The sequence below is a fragment of the Paroedura picta genome, chromosome 1 (genome assembly GCF_049243985.1).
Source record: "Paroedura picta isolate Pp20150507F chromosome 1, Ppicta_v3.0, whole genome shotgun sequence".
Lineage (NCBI taxonomy): Eukaryota > Metazoa > Chordata > Lepidosauria > Squamata > Gekkonidae > Paroedura > Paroedura picta.
The window spans coordinates 107,923,752-107,940,192 of NC_135369.1; the positions used below are offsets into that span (position 1 = coordinate 107,923,752).

General features: G+C 43.1%; 1 protein-coding gene across 6 annotated transcripts in view; it reads right to left on the bottom strand.

Annotated features, from left to right (window-relative positions):
• The window catches only part of PDE7B (phosphodiesterase 7B), a 251,800-nt gene that overhangs the window by 13,186 nt on the left and 222,173 nt on the right, over nt 1-16,441 (bottom strand). For all 6 annotated transcript variants that reach the window (XM_077351958.1, XM_077351950.1, XM_077351936.1 and 3 more), the window contains 5 exons: nt 15,246-15,346; nt 12,863-12,994; nt 8,990-9,081; nt 7,103-7,247; nt 986-1,082 (listed from right to left, as the gene is read on the bottom strand). In XM_077351958.1, the coding sequence (XP_077208073.1) occupies nt 986-1,082; nt 7,103-7,247; nt 8,990-9,081; nt 12,863-12,994; nt 15,246-15,346 (567 nt within the window). The remainder of the gene's footprint in view (nt 1-985; nt 1,083-7,102; nt 7,248-8,989; nt 9,082-12,862; nt 12,995-15,245; nt 15,347-16,441) is intronic.

Consider the following 16,441-nt stretch of genomic DNA (forward strand, 5'->3'; position numbering starts at 1 on the left):
GAGGGAGAGGGAAATAGGTCAATTTTCAAATACAGTCTCATCTTAACATTATTTACTAGTTGGCTAATTACAGTGATTCTGTGTTTTTATGGATAATTATTATGTCTCTTGATAATTCAGAAAGCATTTCCAATGGTTTTGAAATTTTTCTGGAGGCTCTTTGCATACCATGCTAGTCAATCTAGCCATTGATACAAAATGTCCCATCTTGTCCAACCATTCTTCAACTTCTGGAACTGATGTTTGCTTCCACTTTGCTGCTACTAGTAACCTAGCTGCAGCAGTTGCATAGAAAAAGAACTATTGTTGATCTAAAAGGTGCCACCTGACTCACACTTTGTTCTGTTACTTCAGACCAACATGGCTACCTCCCTGAGTCTGTGTACAATGTCATTTAGGGCAGCGGTCCCAAACCCCCGAGCCGGAGACCGGTACCGGTCCATGGATCAATCGGTATTGGGCTGTGGCTCGTCCTCGTCCTCCTCCCCAGCTGCTGCCTCGGGGGCTGCCCTGCCACTCTGCTGCTGGCTCACTTTTGGTGCTCTCTGGTGGCTGCCATGGCTGGGGCTCTCCCTTGGCATGGCACTGCGCAGCTGCTGCTGGTAGTGCCCCCCAGTGGGCGGCAGGAAGTCAGGGGCCCCGGCGGGAAAGCAAGTGGAGCAGGGGCTCAGGCAGCGGCAGTGTCCCTCGGCAAAAGACTCCCCCCCCCGGGCTTCAGTAAAATTGTCAAGCGTTGACCGGTCCCCGGTGATTAAAAGGTTGGGAACCACTGATTTAGGGCATTTAAATAACCATGAATGTATTGACTTGCTTTTTCTTTTCTTCCACAACCACATTCAGTGAGGTCATATTTCAGTCAGATTTTAAAAATGAAGATTTCACATGAGCATCAGGGAAGGCAGAATTGGTTGAGGAATATCTGCCACTTCTGTTTAAGAACACTGACACAGGGCACACAGTAAAAATCTATTTGCCTGCTGCTGACCTTGCCTATAGAATTCTTCACACACACGTTCACTCCACTGTTTGCTCATCTCCCAAAGCCGGCAAGGATTGCAGATGTCTGCACACTTGAGTGCAATCTGAAAAGAAAAGGCAACATGGTATGAATGATGAAGTCAACTGTGTCGTGCCTGACAGGTCTCTCATTACTGTGTATCACAAGCTTGATGTTGCATGAAGAACTGCCATTGCCTTCTTTGAAACGAGAATTGTTCAATCTTTAAACCGCCTGCGGCGCCGCGGACTAAATAAAGCGCTAAGGGCTTGTGGGGAGGAGTTAGGGCGGGCTCTGTCCGGGATAAAAATTCGGAGGAGCGAATCAGGAGCCGCTTTGCGGCTCCTGATTCGCTCCTCCGAGTGTCAATCCTGGACCGAGTATTTTTTTACTATAAAATACTACTGAGTATTTTTTTACTACTGTAGTATTTTTACTACAATGGGCTTTATTCCTAGTCCTGTAATAACACCACAGTGCATGAAAACATAGTCTTTTTTATACCACACTTTTCACAAATCCCAATACAAAGCACTGCAACCCAATAAATATTTACCGGTTCAAAATAAATGTTGGAAAAAATGCCTTTTCAAACAAGCACAGCTGTTAACAGCAGCTGGATCTGTCAATATCCACAAACTGATTACTAAGCACAGACTACATCTGAATTATGAAACAATCTAAGATGCAAATCCTAATTTGTGGGACTGCACAGGGGACCACTTGATGAACAACAGTAAGAGGTAAGTTCAATTCTTTTTTCTGTCTCCAGCTTGGTGTCATGGTTAAGAGCAGTGGCCTCTAATCTGGACAGCTGGGTTTGGTGACCCTGGGCTAGTCTAAGTCCTGTTAGAGCTGTACTCACAGAAAAGTTCTATCAAAGCTCTCTCAGCCTCACCTACTCCACAGGGTGGCCTGAATAGCTGTCACCAGAGGAAGCGCTTTCTGAGTTGGGGCCCCTGCCCTGTGGAATGCATTTTCTGATGACACCCATGCCCTGGCAGACTTTTTTAGTTTCTGTAGGACATTAAAGACTGAATCATTTAGGTTGGTCTGTGTTGTATAATCCAGTGGTCCCCAACCTTCTTCAGGCTGGGGACTGGGGGAGGGGACAGAGAGAGCAGCGCTCGCCGGCGGGCACAAATGCACAGGCGCTGAGGGCTCCACGGCCTGGTTCCGGGCCTCGGACCAGGGGTTGGGGAACACTGGTATAATCCACGTGCGTGGGCTATTTTTGTTAGCAGTAAGGTGCTAGCCACAAACGTTAATAATATAATATTTAACATTAATATTTTATATCTAAAAACTAATAAATAGATAAATCAAAATAAATAAATAAATGATCAAGAATGCCCTTTCTTGGATTGCCACCCATCTAGCCTCAGATGGTGAGGGTGCTCAAATCTCTGATGATGACTCCAGTGGTCAGGTAGGTTCATATATTAGCAGGTGGTCCTTAAAGTAAGTTAGCCCCAAGCCAAATAGATTTTAAAGGTACTAGCACCTTGAACTGGGCTCCAAAACTGTTTGGAAACCAGTGTAGATAGAACAAAACTGAAGTGATGTGGTCCAGTCAACTTCCGGCTGCAGCATTGATGACCAACGGCCTTGCTGACTATATATCCCATTTGGGTTTTTTAGGTCTTTTTTTTTGCCTGATTGCTCTTGCAAACATGGCTATGCCATGGAGACATAAACTAGTAATATTTGATGAAAAATAAGTGCAGGCTGAGAGCAGCTAGAAACAGTAGAGAGAAGTCTATACATTACTTCCTGAAGAAATATCTACTTTGTGATAATTTCTTCCTGCCTCTTCTACATTAGTAAATAAATTAAGTAGTTTTCAAATGGCCTTTCCATTTGGAACAAAATCATTACTCAGCCTTTTTTTCTGATTCTAAAAGCTATTTGTAGTGGAAGGTTATCTTTCAGGTTTGTTCCTTTAGTTAAGTAGCCAACCAGTAAAAAGGTATTTTTGAGGTTAATAATGATGGCACAACCTTATTCCAAAGATCTAGTTCATTTCTGTAGTGCTGCTGGAACAAGCAATTTGAATGAGATTCACTTTTGTCATTACATTCTGAAGAAGAGCCAAGGAAGAAGCAATTTATTAATATGGTTACTTCTCTGCAAATGGGACATAGCAGCCTAAGAATTATTAATGGACTGGTGAATACGGCTAACAAAAGTGTGGGGAAATAGTCCTGAAATGTCTCCCCTCCCCATGCCAGCAATGCTCCTCTACCTTTAGCAAGTTGTCTAAGAAGCAGAAATTTCACAGGTGAAACTCTATGTAGCATGGAATGCTTCCTCTGCTGTTATATAACTGGCAACTCTTAAAGATGTGGCAACCCTCAGCTATGAAAGAAAGAAAAACCTTACATCCTCAATGCATCACACTGGCATTGTACTGGTGGGATAACAACATGCAATTAAATTGTTATAGGAGTGTTCTGTATCCCTTTCATGGTTAACTATTAGCCATTAAAGGTTGCACAGGAATATGCAGCATTATGATTTAATTCTGTATGGTTCATAAAGTTTACTGCAGGCTGTAAAACGGTTCCTGGCATACAACTCACTCTGTGGAGTAATAGTCAGAATAGCTGAGTAAAAAATTGTGGTATTAAAAAGGCAGTGTTTCTAAGAAGCTATGTAGTGAGTGGAAAGGAACAACAGCTCACACTAACTGCTGTATAGTACTTATCCTCCCGCATCTCACTTGCTGTAATGGCACAGATATGCCATAAAATACAGTACCAGCTGCTTTTCCATAATGGAAACCAGGATGCATGAAGCCTTGGTATATATTTAGGTGATTGCTTAGCTGAATTCTGGGGAAAGGAATGAAGGAATTCTCATCTTTCTTCCTGCCTCTTCTACATCTGAACAGTTCAGTTGCTGCCATAACAAATCATTCTTTATATACACCCTTTGGTGTGAAATCCACATATGAATTTGGTTTTGATGTAATAAATTTCACTGATATGTTTGGAATTGCTTTCAACTTAGTTTAGTGATCCATATACATGCTCTGTATTTTGATAGGAAAGTTTAAATGTATACAAAATGCTGCTTGTATGTAGTTACATGTAACACTATAATAGCAAATGTATAGGACCCCAATTTGGATCTCAACCATGTGGGATGGGAAGGAACTTTCCCCACCCTGCTTTCCTGGCCTGAAATACCTCATAGAGCTGCTATTTAACATAGGCCTTCTTTGCACTGGTGTTTTCCTTCACTTTTACAGGGTATTTCCATCAAGTTTTTCCCCATACTCCATTTAGCCCCATACGCTTTCCAAGCAGAGATGCATTGAGTGTTTTCTTTCCTTTCTGTATTCAAATCATAGAATCATAGAGTTGGAAGGGGCCATACAGGCCATCTAGTCCAACCCCCTGCTCAATGCAGGATCAGCCCTAAGAATCCTAAAGCATCCAAGAAAAGTGTGTATCCAACCTTTGCTTGAAGACTGCCAGTGAGGGGGAGCTCACCACCTCCTTAGGCAGCCTATTCCACTGCTGAATTACTCTCACTGTGAAAAAATTTTTTCCTGATGTCTAGCCTATATCGTTGTACTTAAAGTTTAAACCCATTACTGCGTGTCCTCTCCTCTGCAGCCAACAGAAACAGCATCCTGCCCTCCTCCAAGTGACAACCTTTCAAATACTTAAAGAGGGCTATCATGTCCCCTCTCAGCCTCTTTTTCTCCAGGCTGAACATTCCCAAGTCCCTCAACCTGTCTTCATAGGGCTTGGTCCCTTGGCCCCAGATCATCTTCGTCGCTCTCCTCTGTACCCTTTCAATTTTATCTACGTCCTTCTTGAAGTGAGGCCTCCAGAACTGCACACAGTACTCCAGGTGTGGTCTGACCAGTGCCGTATACAATGGGACTATGACATCTTGTGATTTTGATGTGATACAGCCCAGAATGGCATTCGCCTTTTTTTACTGCTGCATCACACTGCCTGCTCATGTTTAGTTTACAATCCACAAGTACCCCAAGGTCTCGTTCACACACAGCGTTACCTAGAAGCGTATTCCCCATCCAGTAGGCATGTTTTTCATTTTTCTGACCCAGATGCAGAACTTGACACTTATCTTTATTAAATTGCATCTTGTTCTCATTTGCCCATTTTTCCATTGTGTTCAGGTCTCATTGAACTCTGTCTATCTTCTGGAGTATTTGCCAGTCCTTCCAATTTGGTGTCATCTGCAAACTTGATGAGTAGTCCCTCCACCCCCTCATCTAGATCATGAATAAATATGTTAAAAAGTACCGGGCCGAGCACCGAGCCCTGAGGTACCCTGCTACTCACCTCCCTCCAGTCTGATGAAACACCACTGACAACAACTCTTTGAGTGTGGTTCTCTAACCAATTCCCTATCCACTTAACTATCTAAAAATCCAGATTGCAGTCCTTCAACTTATCCATCAGAACATCATGGGGAACCTTATCAAAAGCTTTACTAAAATCCAAGTATTGATTTTCTGCCCTTTAGCATTCAGTTCATATTCTGTTTCTACAGGTTTCTAAAGAACACTTTTTCAATAATTTACCATATTTCTTCCCCACCCCCCAAGTTGAAGTTAATTAAAAGGTATAGGTTCCATTGAAATTTTTGTCCCTGCCCTTTTACTGCCCTGGGAGGCAAGTCCTCCACTGCTAATGGACCATACTGAGATCAGTCCTCCCACTCTGTACCTTCCACCCTTCTGCTCCTTTCATCGGTGAACCATTCTTCCAGTTTTCCATTTTTAAAATGTATTTCCTTATTTCTTTTACATCTTGCTAATAGGTCTATCAAAAATGAGTGGGGAGTGCTAAACTTGTATTGCCAAGGGAGAAGCCACTGGCAAGGTAAAAAAGGAGAGCAATATTGGTGGACAGCCACAAAAAAGGGCAGGCAGCATTCACAGGCATAGGTGGCAGTGGGGAAAGGGAATATATATTTGACAGAGGTGCAAGTGACGATCCAGAGCCTCAAGGGCAAAAAGGCAAAAAGACTTTGGGAAGGTAGAAAATACTATCTGATCTTCCATGCCCTGACCTCCACCAAAGACCCGGCGGAAGAGCTCCATCTTACAGGCCCTGCAGAACACAGAGAGCTCCAGCAGGGTCCTCAGTTCTTCCAGGAGCTCATTCTACCAGGTCAGGGCCAGAACAAACAATGCCCTGGCCCTGGTCGAGGCCAGGTGATCTTTCCAGGCGGGAAGCATAGGGCGACAGGTGGTCCCTCAGTTATGTGGTCCAGGACTGTGTAAGGCCTCAAAGGTAAAAACGAAGACCTTGAACCTGATCCGGGCCACAAGCAGCAACCAATGCAGCTACCTCAGTGCAGGCTGAATATGAGCCTTCCAAGATGTTCCTGTAAGGACTCTAGTGGCTGCATTCTGTACCAGCTGCAATTTCCAGGTCAGAGACAAGGGTAGGCTAGCACACAGCGAGTCATGGAAGTCAATTCTGGAGGTTACCATCGTATAGATCAGTGGTCCGCAACCTTCCGGTTGCCACAGACCGCTGCTCTGGAGTGGCGGGAGAGGGCGGCCCGGGGCCCCGCGCACGTGCGGCAGCCCCAGCGCAAACGCGCATGCGTGGACTGCCGCGCAAACGCACGTGTGTGGCAGTCCGCACATGCGCGTTTGCGCCGCCGCTACGCCGGCGGCCGCGGCTTCCTCTCCCAGCCCCTCCGGGCCGCCAGCAAATCGGCCGCCAAAGCGGCCGATTAGCTGGCGGCTCGGCAAGCTTCTCTTCCCCCCCCCTCCCGAAACAAGAAGCTTGCCGGGCCGCGAGCTAATTGGCCGCTTCGGTAGCCTTGCCTGGCGTAGTTGGTTAAAATGCCTGGTGGGCTACACTCATGACCTGTGCCTCCATAGAAAGGAAGGTGTTGAGGATCACTTTCAAATTCCTGGCACTGGGTATGATGTTACGTTGTATAAACACACTTCCTTGACCTGTCCCCTTCCTCCCTAGCCATAGGACCTCCATCTTGGAAGAGTAACAACTAATATGTAATATGTGTTTGGGGTGTAATGCAAAAACGTATCCAGCATAGAACTTTGTCTGGTTTTGTTCTGTGTTCTATGTAGTCTGCATTTACCTGAAGCATAAAATGCCTGTCTGGTGCATCTTCTAATCTCAGATCCTGATTTTTGAGATGGTCTTTCAAACGAGTCAGAAATTCATTCTGCCTATTGATGTCTGTTGCTAAGATCAGAGAGCCCAGTTGTTGTTCAATATCATGCCTGCAATTTAAAAAAGAGAGCAATATTAAGCTATTCTTAAGGGATTATTTAATACCAGTATCACCCAGAGTCTTCAAGTTATGTGATCCTTCTGGTGTTTTTGATGACTCCAGTAACTGTACTGATGCATTTTATTTAGTGGATCCAGCTTTGCACAACCTCAGTGCTGTTACAGTCTCTTCCATACATTCCTCTCCTGCCATACTCTAATGAAGGCTTTTCAAATAGGAAGAAGGAACTCTTTTGTGGAATCAATACATGCTTCCTTGCCACTTACTCTTTGCTTTCTTTATATTGTCTCAGGAGCAGTTGAGGGGTGCCTAGTGGTAGAAAGTATATAGTTTTCAGGAGAAACTCCTTGGGACATTATGGCAGCCTTGAAGGTGGGAAATGATGGGGACTGATGTAGGGATTAGAGTTACCTTGTTTCCCACCAAAACTTGGACCCAGGCTTATCATGTTCCTCACTACAGCAGGGAAAATTCCATTGGTCCTGTGTGAAATACACCATGAAAATTAACCTCCACATTACACATTGTATTGGAAACATCTGGTAATATTTTACTGAATGGAGTGACTTCTGTTTGGTGGAATGGGGTTTACTAGTGTTACCTTATTTTACAGTTTCTGATTCTTTCCACTCAAATCAAACATTGAACAGAACTGAACAATAGTCATGCTTATGGCAGAATGGATATCAAATATCTGGCAATTTCACAGCATACATTTGTTATATCCACTTGGTTACATTCAACTATTGATTCTTCTGTTTTGGGGAAAAGGCAAGTAAGAAGAACAGCTCATCGTTTTGAGATAGCCATTATTATTATTATTGTCATTATTAATTACATTTATAGCCTGCCTTTCTCCAAAGACTCAAAGTGGGTTACATAAAATATAAATTCCATAAAATCCCACCCCCTAACCCGTATAACTCCCAAGGTACCAAGATGGCCAGGTCCCTCCTACCTCCCACAATTTAATGATACATTCTATGTAGCCAATGAGTGGTACCTAGCAGTCTATCAACAGAAAGGGAGTTACAGATCTTTGCAGTCTCTTATGACCTAGGAAAATTGATTCCTGGGGTTACGAGACTTAGGTGTAGAGACTAATAGCCACACAAGACAGAAGCCTGCAATGAAGACAGGGAATGGAGCAAAATCGCTTTCCAGTTTCTTCTGTCATCACAACTGGTATTTAAAATATTTAAAATTGCTAATGTGTACTGATGTAGTATAATTTCGTGACCACATTGTTTACATTCTGAATTAGGCTGCCATCTAGTTGCATTGTAATAAAAAAAGGACCCCAATATAACTTGACCGGGGTGGGGAGGGGGAAACAGCTGGAAGCTCAGCAGAGAGCAGAAGACTTAGTTTTGGAACTATTCTTGCATTGAATTTTCTCTAAAATTAGAAAGGCTATGGAGGCTATGACAAACAGCTACCAAGATTCTTGGGATTTTTCTCAAGTACGTTGTCTACATGTCAAAGGACAATTCATGATATGATTGAGACTCTGCTGCTGCCCCACTTATATACCTGTTCTGTTTATAATGAGTTTTCTACAGTGCTGTGAGCTGTCTAACCAGGCATTTATGTTTATTACCTTAGAGAGTTTTGTTCAAATGGACCCAAGGAGAAAGATTAAAACTATGTCTGATTCTTGGTTTGCACTAAATATGTCACAATTTTCCTCCAATAACCATTCTAGTCCATTTTACAGTAGACAGAGCTTACCTCTCTTCTTTTGGCAGATGCGTGAGTAGCCTGGACTCTCGAAGCATGCCCACTGTAGATCTCCAGTGATGGTTTTCTAATACAGAGACATTCTGGGAAAGGTAGAAAGAAACAGCCTATGATGAAATTCACTTGTATGTGCCATTGGTTAATGGATAATTCCTCAGGCTAATTGTTGCACATACATAGATACTTGGAATGCTGCCTGTCAGCTATTTGGGTTGTAACAGGACACGGAGAACTAGGCTTAAACAATATAATGTCACACCATGCTTTTAGCTAGAATAGATAATGGTTATAATATTCAGAGCAGTAGCTGAGTATGCCACAGAACAAACAAAGGCGTCTGATGGCATCTTAAATATGATGAGATTTACTGTGGCCTTAGGTATGAACAAGGGGAAAAATATTTAGACCCTTTGGGATTCAGACAAAATCAATTCAGCCGAAACTGAACTGCTCTTAACTGGTTTGAATTCAACCGAATCAATTTTTCACTCTGCAGAAGCCTCTCTCCCTTCCCAGGCACAGGAGATAATCTCTGCTGCTTGAGAAAGCAGGAGGGAGCATTTAAATTGGCTGAACCGTGGCTGAATCACCAAACTGTAATTTGGCCACCACTGATTCGGCCCATTTAAAGTGCAGGGATGGGCAATTTGAACTGGAGAGGTGCAAAAAGTACCCAAATTAATATTAATCTAGGAACTTTTTGGCTTATCAGAAATGAATTGCCCATCCCTATGTGGGATATGTTTTCATGGACTAGTTCCCATGGACTCTTCCCAATTTTGTGTCATCCACAAATTTAGTGAGGAGTCCCCCAACCCCCTCCTCCAGATCATTGATGAAAATGTTGAAAAGCACCAAGTACTGAGGCTTTCTGCTGCTTACCCCCCTACACTCTGATAAAAGACCATTGACTACCTTCACAGGGTGTCTGTGGTGGGGAAAGGAAGTGAAAGGTATTTGTAAGCCACTTTGGGACTCCTGCAGGTAGTGAAAAGTGTGTGTGTATGTGTGTGTGGGGGGGAGGATATAAAAAAAGCTCTTCTTCTAGTGCAATCTGCACCAAAATAAATGACCTTAGATCTGAGTTACTCTGCATAGGACCGATTACTGTTAATTCTCTTTTTTCTGTTTGAATATAATGTTGCTACATAAATGTTAATTTGGTAATTTGGTAATTCAGTTAAAATGGCAACATGATAAGCTCACCAACAAGAATATGTTAATGTCAACAAACAAGAAAACAGACCATATGTTTTCATTTCTAATTGCTTTTGAAAGTTAGAGACAAAGTCTGCACAAGATAACAAGGCATTTTTTCCACATTGGAAGGGAATCCCAAGGTTCTTGTTGTCATTGTTTAAGGCTCCCCTGCTGTCCTTGTAGCATTAGAGGCTTCAATCAGACCTTTGTACTTGGGCAGGCAAGTTATGGTCCTTGGTACATGCTGTTCCCATTTGGAAATCTCAGACTGTGAAAAGCATTTTCATCATGTAGACATCATTGTATTGGACAATAATATTTTCTTGTGGAGTCAATCATACAAGCAATCTTACTGTACATTTCAGCAGTGGCACCTAGTCTATGGAAATGCTATTCTATTTGTAATCAGCATGTTCAGAATTGGACTTCTAACATCAATGAAGGGTATTTTTGGGAGGGGGGGTTAAACTTGTCTTTGACTACTGAATGACACCCACTGTGAGCCTTTTAATGCAAACTAAGGTAATGCTTGCTGCTTATGCATGTAATGGGCTGCTGCTGTTCAGTGTCATGTCATGCTGAGGTCTACGTATTGACTTATAGGTCACAAGCATGCTTTGGATTTGCATTTTCATATACAACATCCCTGTCTTCCACAGATCCCATTTCAAGTAAAGTGTTATTCATGGTCAATGTTGTACCTATTACATTAGTACAGCTAGATTAGAAAGAATCTGTATAGTTTTAGGTGTGCTTCCACAGGTGCATTTTACCCAGTTAGAAGGAAGATAGGAAAAAGCGAGTTTGAACTTTTCATTCTTTTTTTTTTCATAAAGACAAAGTTTCTTACTTTAGATTGATTTATTGTGGCCTTCTATGGGAATCAGGCCCACTGGCTACTTTCTTTTGAAGCGAGCCTCCTGTGGGATTCCCAGGATAGGATGCTTCCTCCTGCTGAGGAAGGTGCACTAGGTGACTATGTAGACAGATTATGGGTGGGGGGATTTTACTTTGTAACACACGTTGCTGCACAAAGGCTCAGCCTGGGATGGGGGAAAGATGGACAGAAATACATTTGAAGATCCTTATTATCCGCAATTTTGTTTGTAACTTTTAAACTGTTAGATATATATCTGCAAAGGCCATGCCGTTGTCAAACACTAGCTTGCTTTTATGTCACAGGTTTATATAGTTTCTCTCAGGCATTTATCTCCACCCTGTCCAGAAGACCTGAGATTTAGAGGAGTTTGGAGTAGGGCCTCAGTAAAAGCTGCATATCGGGTAAGTAGCTGTGGCTAGTCAAGACAGATAAGAAGTCAATCAGGTCCTAGGAGTACCCACCGCATAGGGTTAGTTCTCAACCTGGCTGTTCCTTTATCTTAGGACAGAAGTACAGTTTGAACTGTTTCATGCTTGATGTTTCTGGGAGGGAAACTGTGAGGAGGGAGTAAAGGTGACGAGACAGAATGCTTTAATGCTATGGTGAATTGGGTTTACTGCAGCCCTTTGGGACTAAGAACACTGATACAGTTCCATGGAAATCAAAGCAGAATATCCAAGTTGTATTATTGTAGCATGGGAACAACTCATTCATGCTCAGATTCCAGACCATGTTGGTAATATCTGTAAAGAGAGGCCATATAGATTGGGCAGTATGTGGGTGTCATTCTGCCAATGGTATCCTGACTGCTATCATTTAACAGTCTACTAGCTAGCATCTAATATAATTTATATTTTATAATAAACCTCTGGGGTTTTCAGTGACTGGAGAGAAAGAGACACCACTGGGCTAAAGGTGAAAACACATGATTTTTCAATTGCTTTACTTAAAGGAACCCCTGAATCAGCAACTGGAGACAGTTCTTCACCTGGCGGGTGAGACATAATTATGAGAGCACCTGCAGTAACCAGGATCCCTTCCCTTGCTCTTAGACAGTAGTGTCACTCTGCTTCCAAAATAATTATTAGTATTTCTACAACCCTGCCTCTTGAAGGTAGGCCTATATTAAATAACTCCATGGTGTACATGGAGGGAAGGTGAGTTGACAGATGATGATTTTTCCTAAAGTGAGATTTGAATGAGGGGATTTCTGCTTACAGGGGGTTTGCAGATTACTAGGCTGCACTCAGCTCTCCTACCAACTTTTAGTTAAGCCCATTCCCAGTCAGATATCTAATGGCAGAGCCACACTCCACCATCCTGAGATGTCATCAGTGCTGAAACTTGACAGAGGTGCATTTATTGATACTACCTTTCAATAGCAACTGATGGCCTGCAAACTGACTGGCATCTATGACTTTGCTACCAAAGAATGGGCTAATAAAGAAGAGAACTGGTTGCAAACATACCATATAAAATACCTGCCTCATTAGCAGCACCCAAAACAAATGTGGGCTCACCCTTGATTTTATGACATACGAAAGCAGACATGTTACTATACACAACCACGTAGGGTTGGATCTGGAGATAATTTCTCTGTGGCAGAATACTGTTTGCCACCATAAAATACAAACTTGGTATGCTCCTAGCCTTTACATCGGGAATGGTTCTATGGAATGACAACTAGAAATTGGGATGGGGGAAGAAGTTGGCCACATGCAATATGGCCTTGAAATATGACAGATTAATAAAACCATTTTCTATACACTGAATGGCATTCTCACCTGGTATAAACTGGCAAGATGGTGTTTGGTTTTTATCAAAAATGGTTGGTTGACTCCTGGATGGTCTACATCATGTGCTGCAGCGGCCAGTAGTCCCAGCATAATGTCCAGAGGTGTGAGAAAGTTAGCAAGCTGTACCGCAGAAAATTTAATGCAGCATTAAGTGAAATATGCCTCTTACTGTATGCACAATTAAGCAAATTCATGCCCATAGGAGAGTATGATTCAATTCATTTTCATTATGCTTATGAAAGTATTAAAATTTTTCAGTTTATAGTGCAGCTTCATATATTAGCACATTTTCCCCTCCTGCAATCACAAAATTTTTAATAGAAAAATAACTGAGATGCCAGTCATTTAAAGCCTCAAAAGTTTTACAAATGAGGCCACACATTTTTTTCAACAAGACAGACCAAACCTGTAAATAATTCAGCCAGGCTCTCTACCGTGTGGTAAAAATCTTTAAAATTTAGCCAGCTCTTTAGGAAGTCCACCCTCTCACAGCACAAAGAAAGCAGTGCTGTTTAATGTATGACAGTGTATAAGAGAGAAAGGATCCAGTTGCCCTATTGCTGGATATTTATATTTATTTGTATTTGTATTTATTGCATAAATATACCGCTCTCCCGTAAAGGCTCAGGGTGGTTCACATATCATTTGTGAAAGACATAATGGAAGACGTGAAAGTAAAGGGGAAAGTTTTTGACAAAATGCTACAGCTGTTCTTTTAGTTCCAAGACTGGTCTTATGGTTACAGGGCACAAAGTTTGTTACAAGTGACACAGCACATAGTATAGAGCTAGAGCCTCCTGTTTGCCTTAAAGCACTTTATTTGACACTAAGGGGCTTTTTGCACGGCTTCAAAAAAGCACAATGGTTGCTAATTGAAAACGCTACTAATTTGGAATAACCCACGACGTCGTAGACAATCTGCAACACTCCTGCAACCAATCAGCAAAAAGCGCTTCGTTGTAGCGCTTTTAGGGGAATCCCAAAAAGTGGATTCACCCTCCGGAAAGCGATACACTCCTGCAACCAATCTGCAACAATAGCGATAAAGACCTGTGCGTTCCCATTGTTGCGGTTTCTTCAAAGTCCCTCCTCCTGAGCCTGTCCTCCAAACTTCCGGCGAAGCGATCGCCATATTTTTCCCCCGAGCGAGTGGAGATCAACGCACCGGCGAGCCTCCGTTTAGCCAGTGAGGCTTCCCAGGCTGCAGTCCCTCCTCAGAGCTGTTTACAGTCACTAAGCACAAGAAGCCCGCAGAAGCCCGTTTGCTGATGTATTTTCCCTTTATTTTTCACACTGTTTCGGCTGAAAATCGCGCCCGTGAGGGGGGGGGGAGGGGGGATTTTTTTTTCCCACTCGGAGGCAGCGTGGCCACGATCAAATGACAGCTCAAACAGAGGCTTCCCGGCTTCAGTCCCTCCCCTTCAGTCACTAAGCACACACATTTCACACATTCCATTCAGCCGAAAATCGGGCCCGTGAGAGGGGGGGGATTTTTTTTTTTCACTCTGAGGCAGCGTGTTAACGATCAACCGATCAAACGACAGCTCAAACACCCCAGGCAGCTGGATGGGTCTCTCCGTTGCAACGAATCTACCCAGATTCGTTACAATGGGTCTGTTTTTTTTTTTTTTTAAACCTTCCTTAAAGGGAAAGGGGCTGTTTGGGAGCATGCTAACGGCTGCCCATTGGCTGCTTGACGGCCAGGGGCGGGACGAGCTTGGCAATAGCGCTTCCTTTCTAGCGATTTCTGCCGAGACCGGAAGCCTGTGGGAAACGCTAAAAAACGCAACTGATTCCACTACAAAGGCAGGTATGCATAACGACGAATTCCACTATTTTAAATGGCGATTTTTCATTCAGTGACCAATTTGCAACAAAGATCCCCGTGCAAAAAGGCCCTAAGACCCTCTGAGGCCTTGATAGCAGAGGTATGCAAAGCTCCTGCCAGTCACCTGCATTCCCTCTTCTCTTCAGTTCCCTTTCCTCAAGCACCCCATTTTAGCCATGAGAGCCCTGACCGTGAGTCTTTTCCAGCACATTCTCTCTGCTTGTCCCTTCTTTCCTTTCCTCATAAGGCACTTTCTCCTCCATATACTCTTCTCCCAGGTTCTTCTTCATCAGTTCACACAGCTACCTAGCTTCCTTATGCCCAGGGACTACCACCCAGTCCTCATCCATCCCAAGAAACATTTAAATCCCACCCAAACTGGCAAATTACCCTTCCTTTACAGAAGCAACAGAACGCTTAATCCCCTGACAACAGAGCATTTCAGCCTGCAAGCCTTGCAGCCAACTCTATCAAAGACTTCCCTGCCACAAGCACCATCCTGGACAATGATCGGACACACTCACGGAAAACAAGGATGATTACCTTGGGCTCCTTTAGGTAGCAGTGCATAGCTTGTGTGACGTCAGCAGCATGGACGGCATTGTGGTATGGGTTTTGGCTATGATAATCTTCTTGCACCATAACTGCAAACAAAGGGGTGGGGTCAACATTTTAGCTTCTCCAGTATCCAAATCTTGGTTGTTAATGGAATCTGGGATTAAAATACATTTATGGCTGATTTTGAAAGTTTTTTATTCCTTGAATTTGGCAGCATGGCACTCTTTCTAGAACTTGAATGGTTTGGCACTGTATTCAGGTTTCTCAGAGGGGAGCGGGAAGAAAACCACTCTCTAGAAAAGATTCCTCAGAACTCAGAGGATTTGAGGTCTAGTTTATAAATCAGCCCTTTATTGCTTGTTAATGAAAGCCCTCATTCAGAGGAAAAATAAATAGTGTTGGCAGAGAGGAGAGAGGCGACATCTATGATGATGTAATTACTGAATGCTGTGCCTATCAGTAAACAAGAAAGAAGGGCTCCTTACCTAGAAGCACAGTTTATATTTCATGTCCCAAATGCAGAAGTGATCTTTTCTCTTTCTGGTATTATTTAACGGTACCTTTTCAGCATATTTGATCATTGAAAGCCACTTGATATGACGAACTCAGTACAGATTGATCCCATGCACATCGTCATTACAAAAGGTGACTGCAGTGCAATCATTCTTAGCAACATGCTCAGGAGACACAAGATTTCACATCAACAAATTTATGGCTTTTCTACTTCTGTATGGGCTTCTTCCTGAACTTCAGGTTCAACTATGAAGTCCTAGAAGCTCCTGCGTACATTTGCCAAAGCAATTAATCCATTGAGTGAATCCAAGAAGTTAGTGCTCTTTAGCTTTAGGGATGACATGATAGAGGTTTACAAAATGATGCATGGGCTAGAGAAGGTAGAGAAAGAAGTACTTTTCTCCCTTTCTCACAATACAGGAACTTGAGGACATTCAATGAAATTAATGAGCAGTAAGCTTAGAGCCTCTTGTGGCGCAGAGTGGTAAGGCAGCCGTCTGAAAGCTTTGCCCATGAGGCTGGGAGTTCAATCCCAGCAGCCGGCTCAAGGTTGACTCAGCTTTCCATCCTTCCGAGGTCGGTAAAATGAGTACCCAGCTTGCTGGGGGGTAAACGGTAATGACTGGGGAAGGCACTGGCAAACCACCCCGTATTGAGTCTGCCATGAA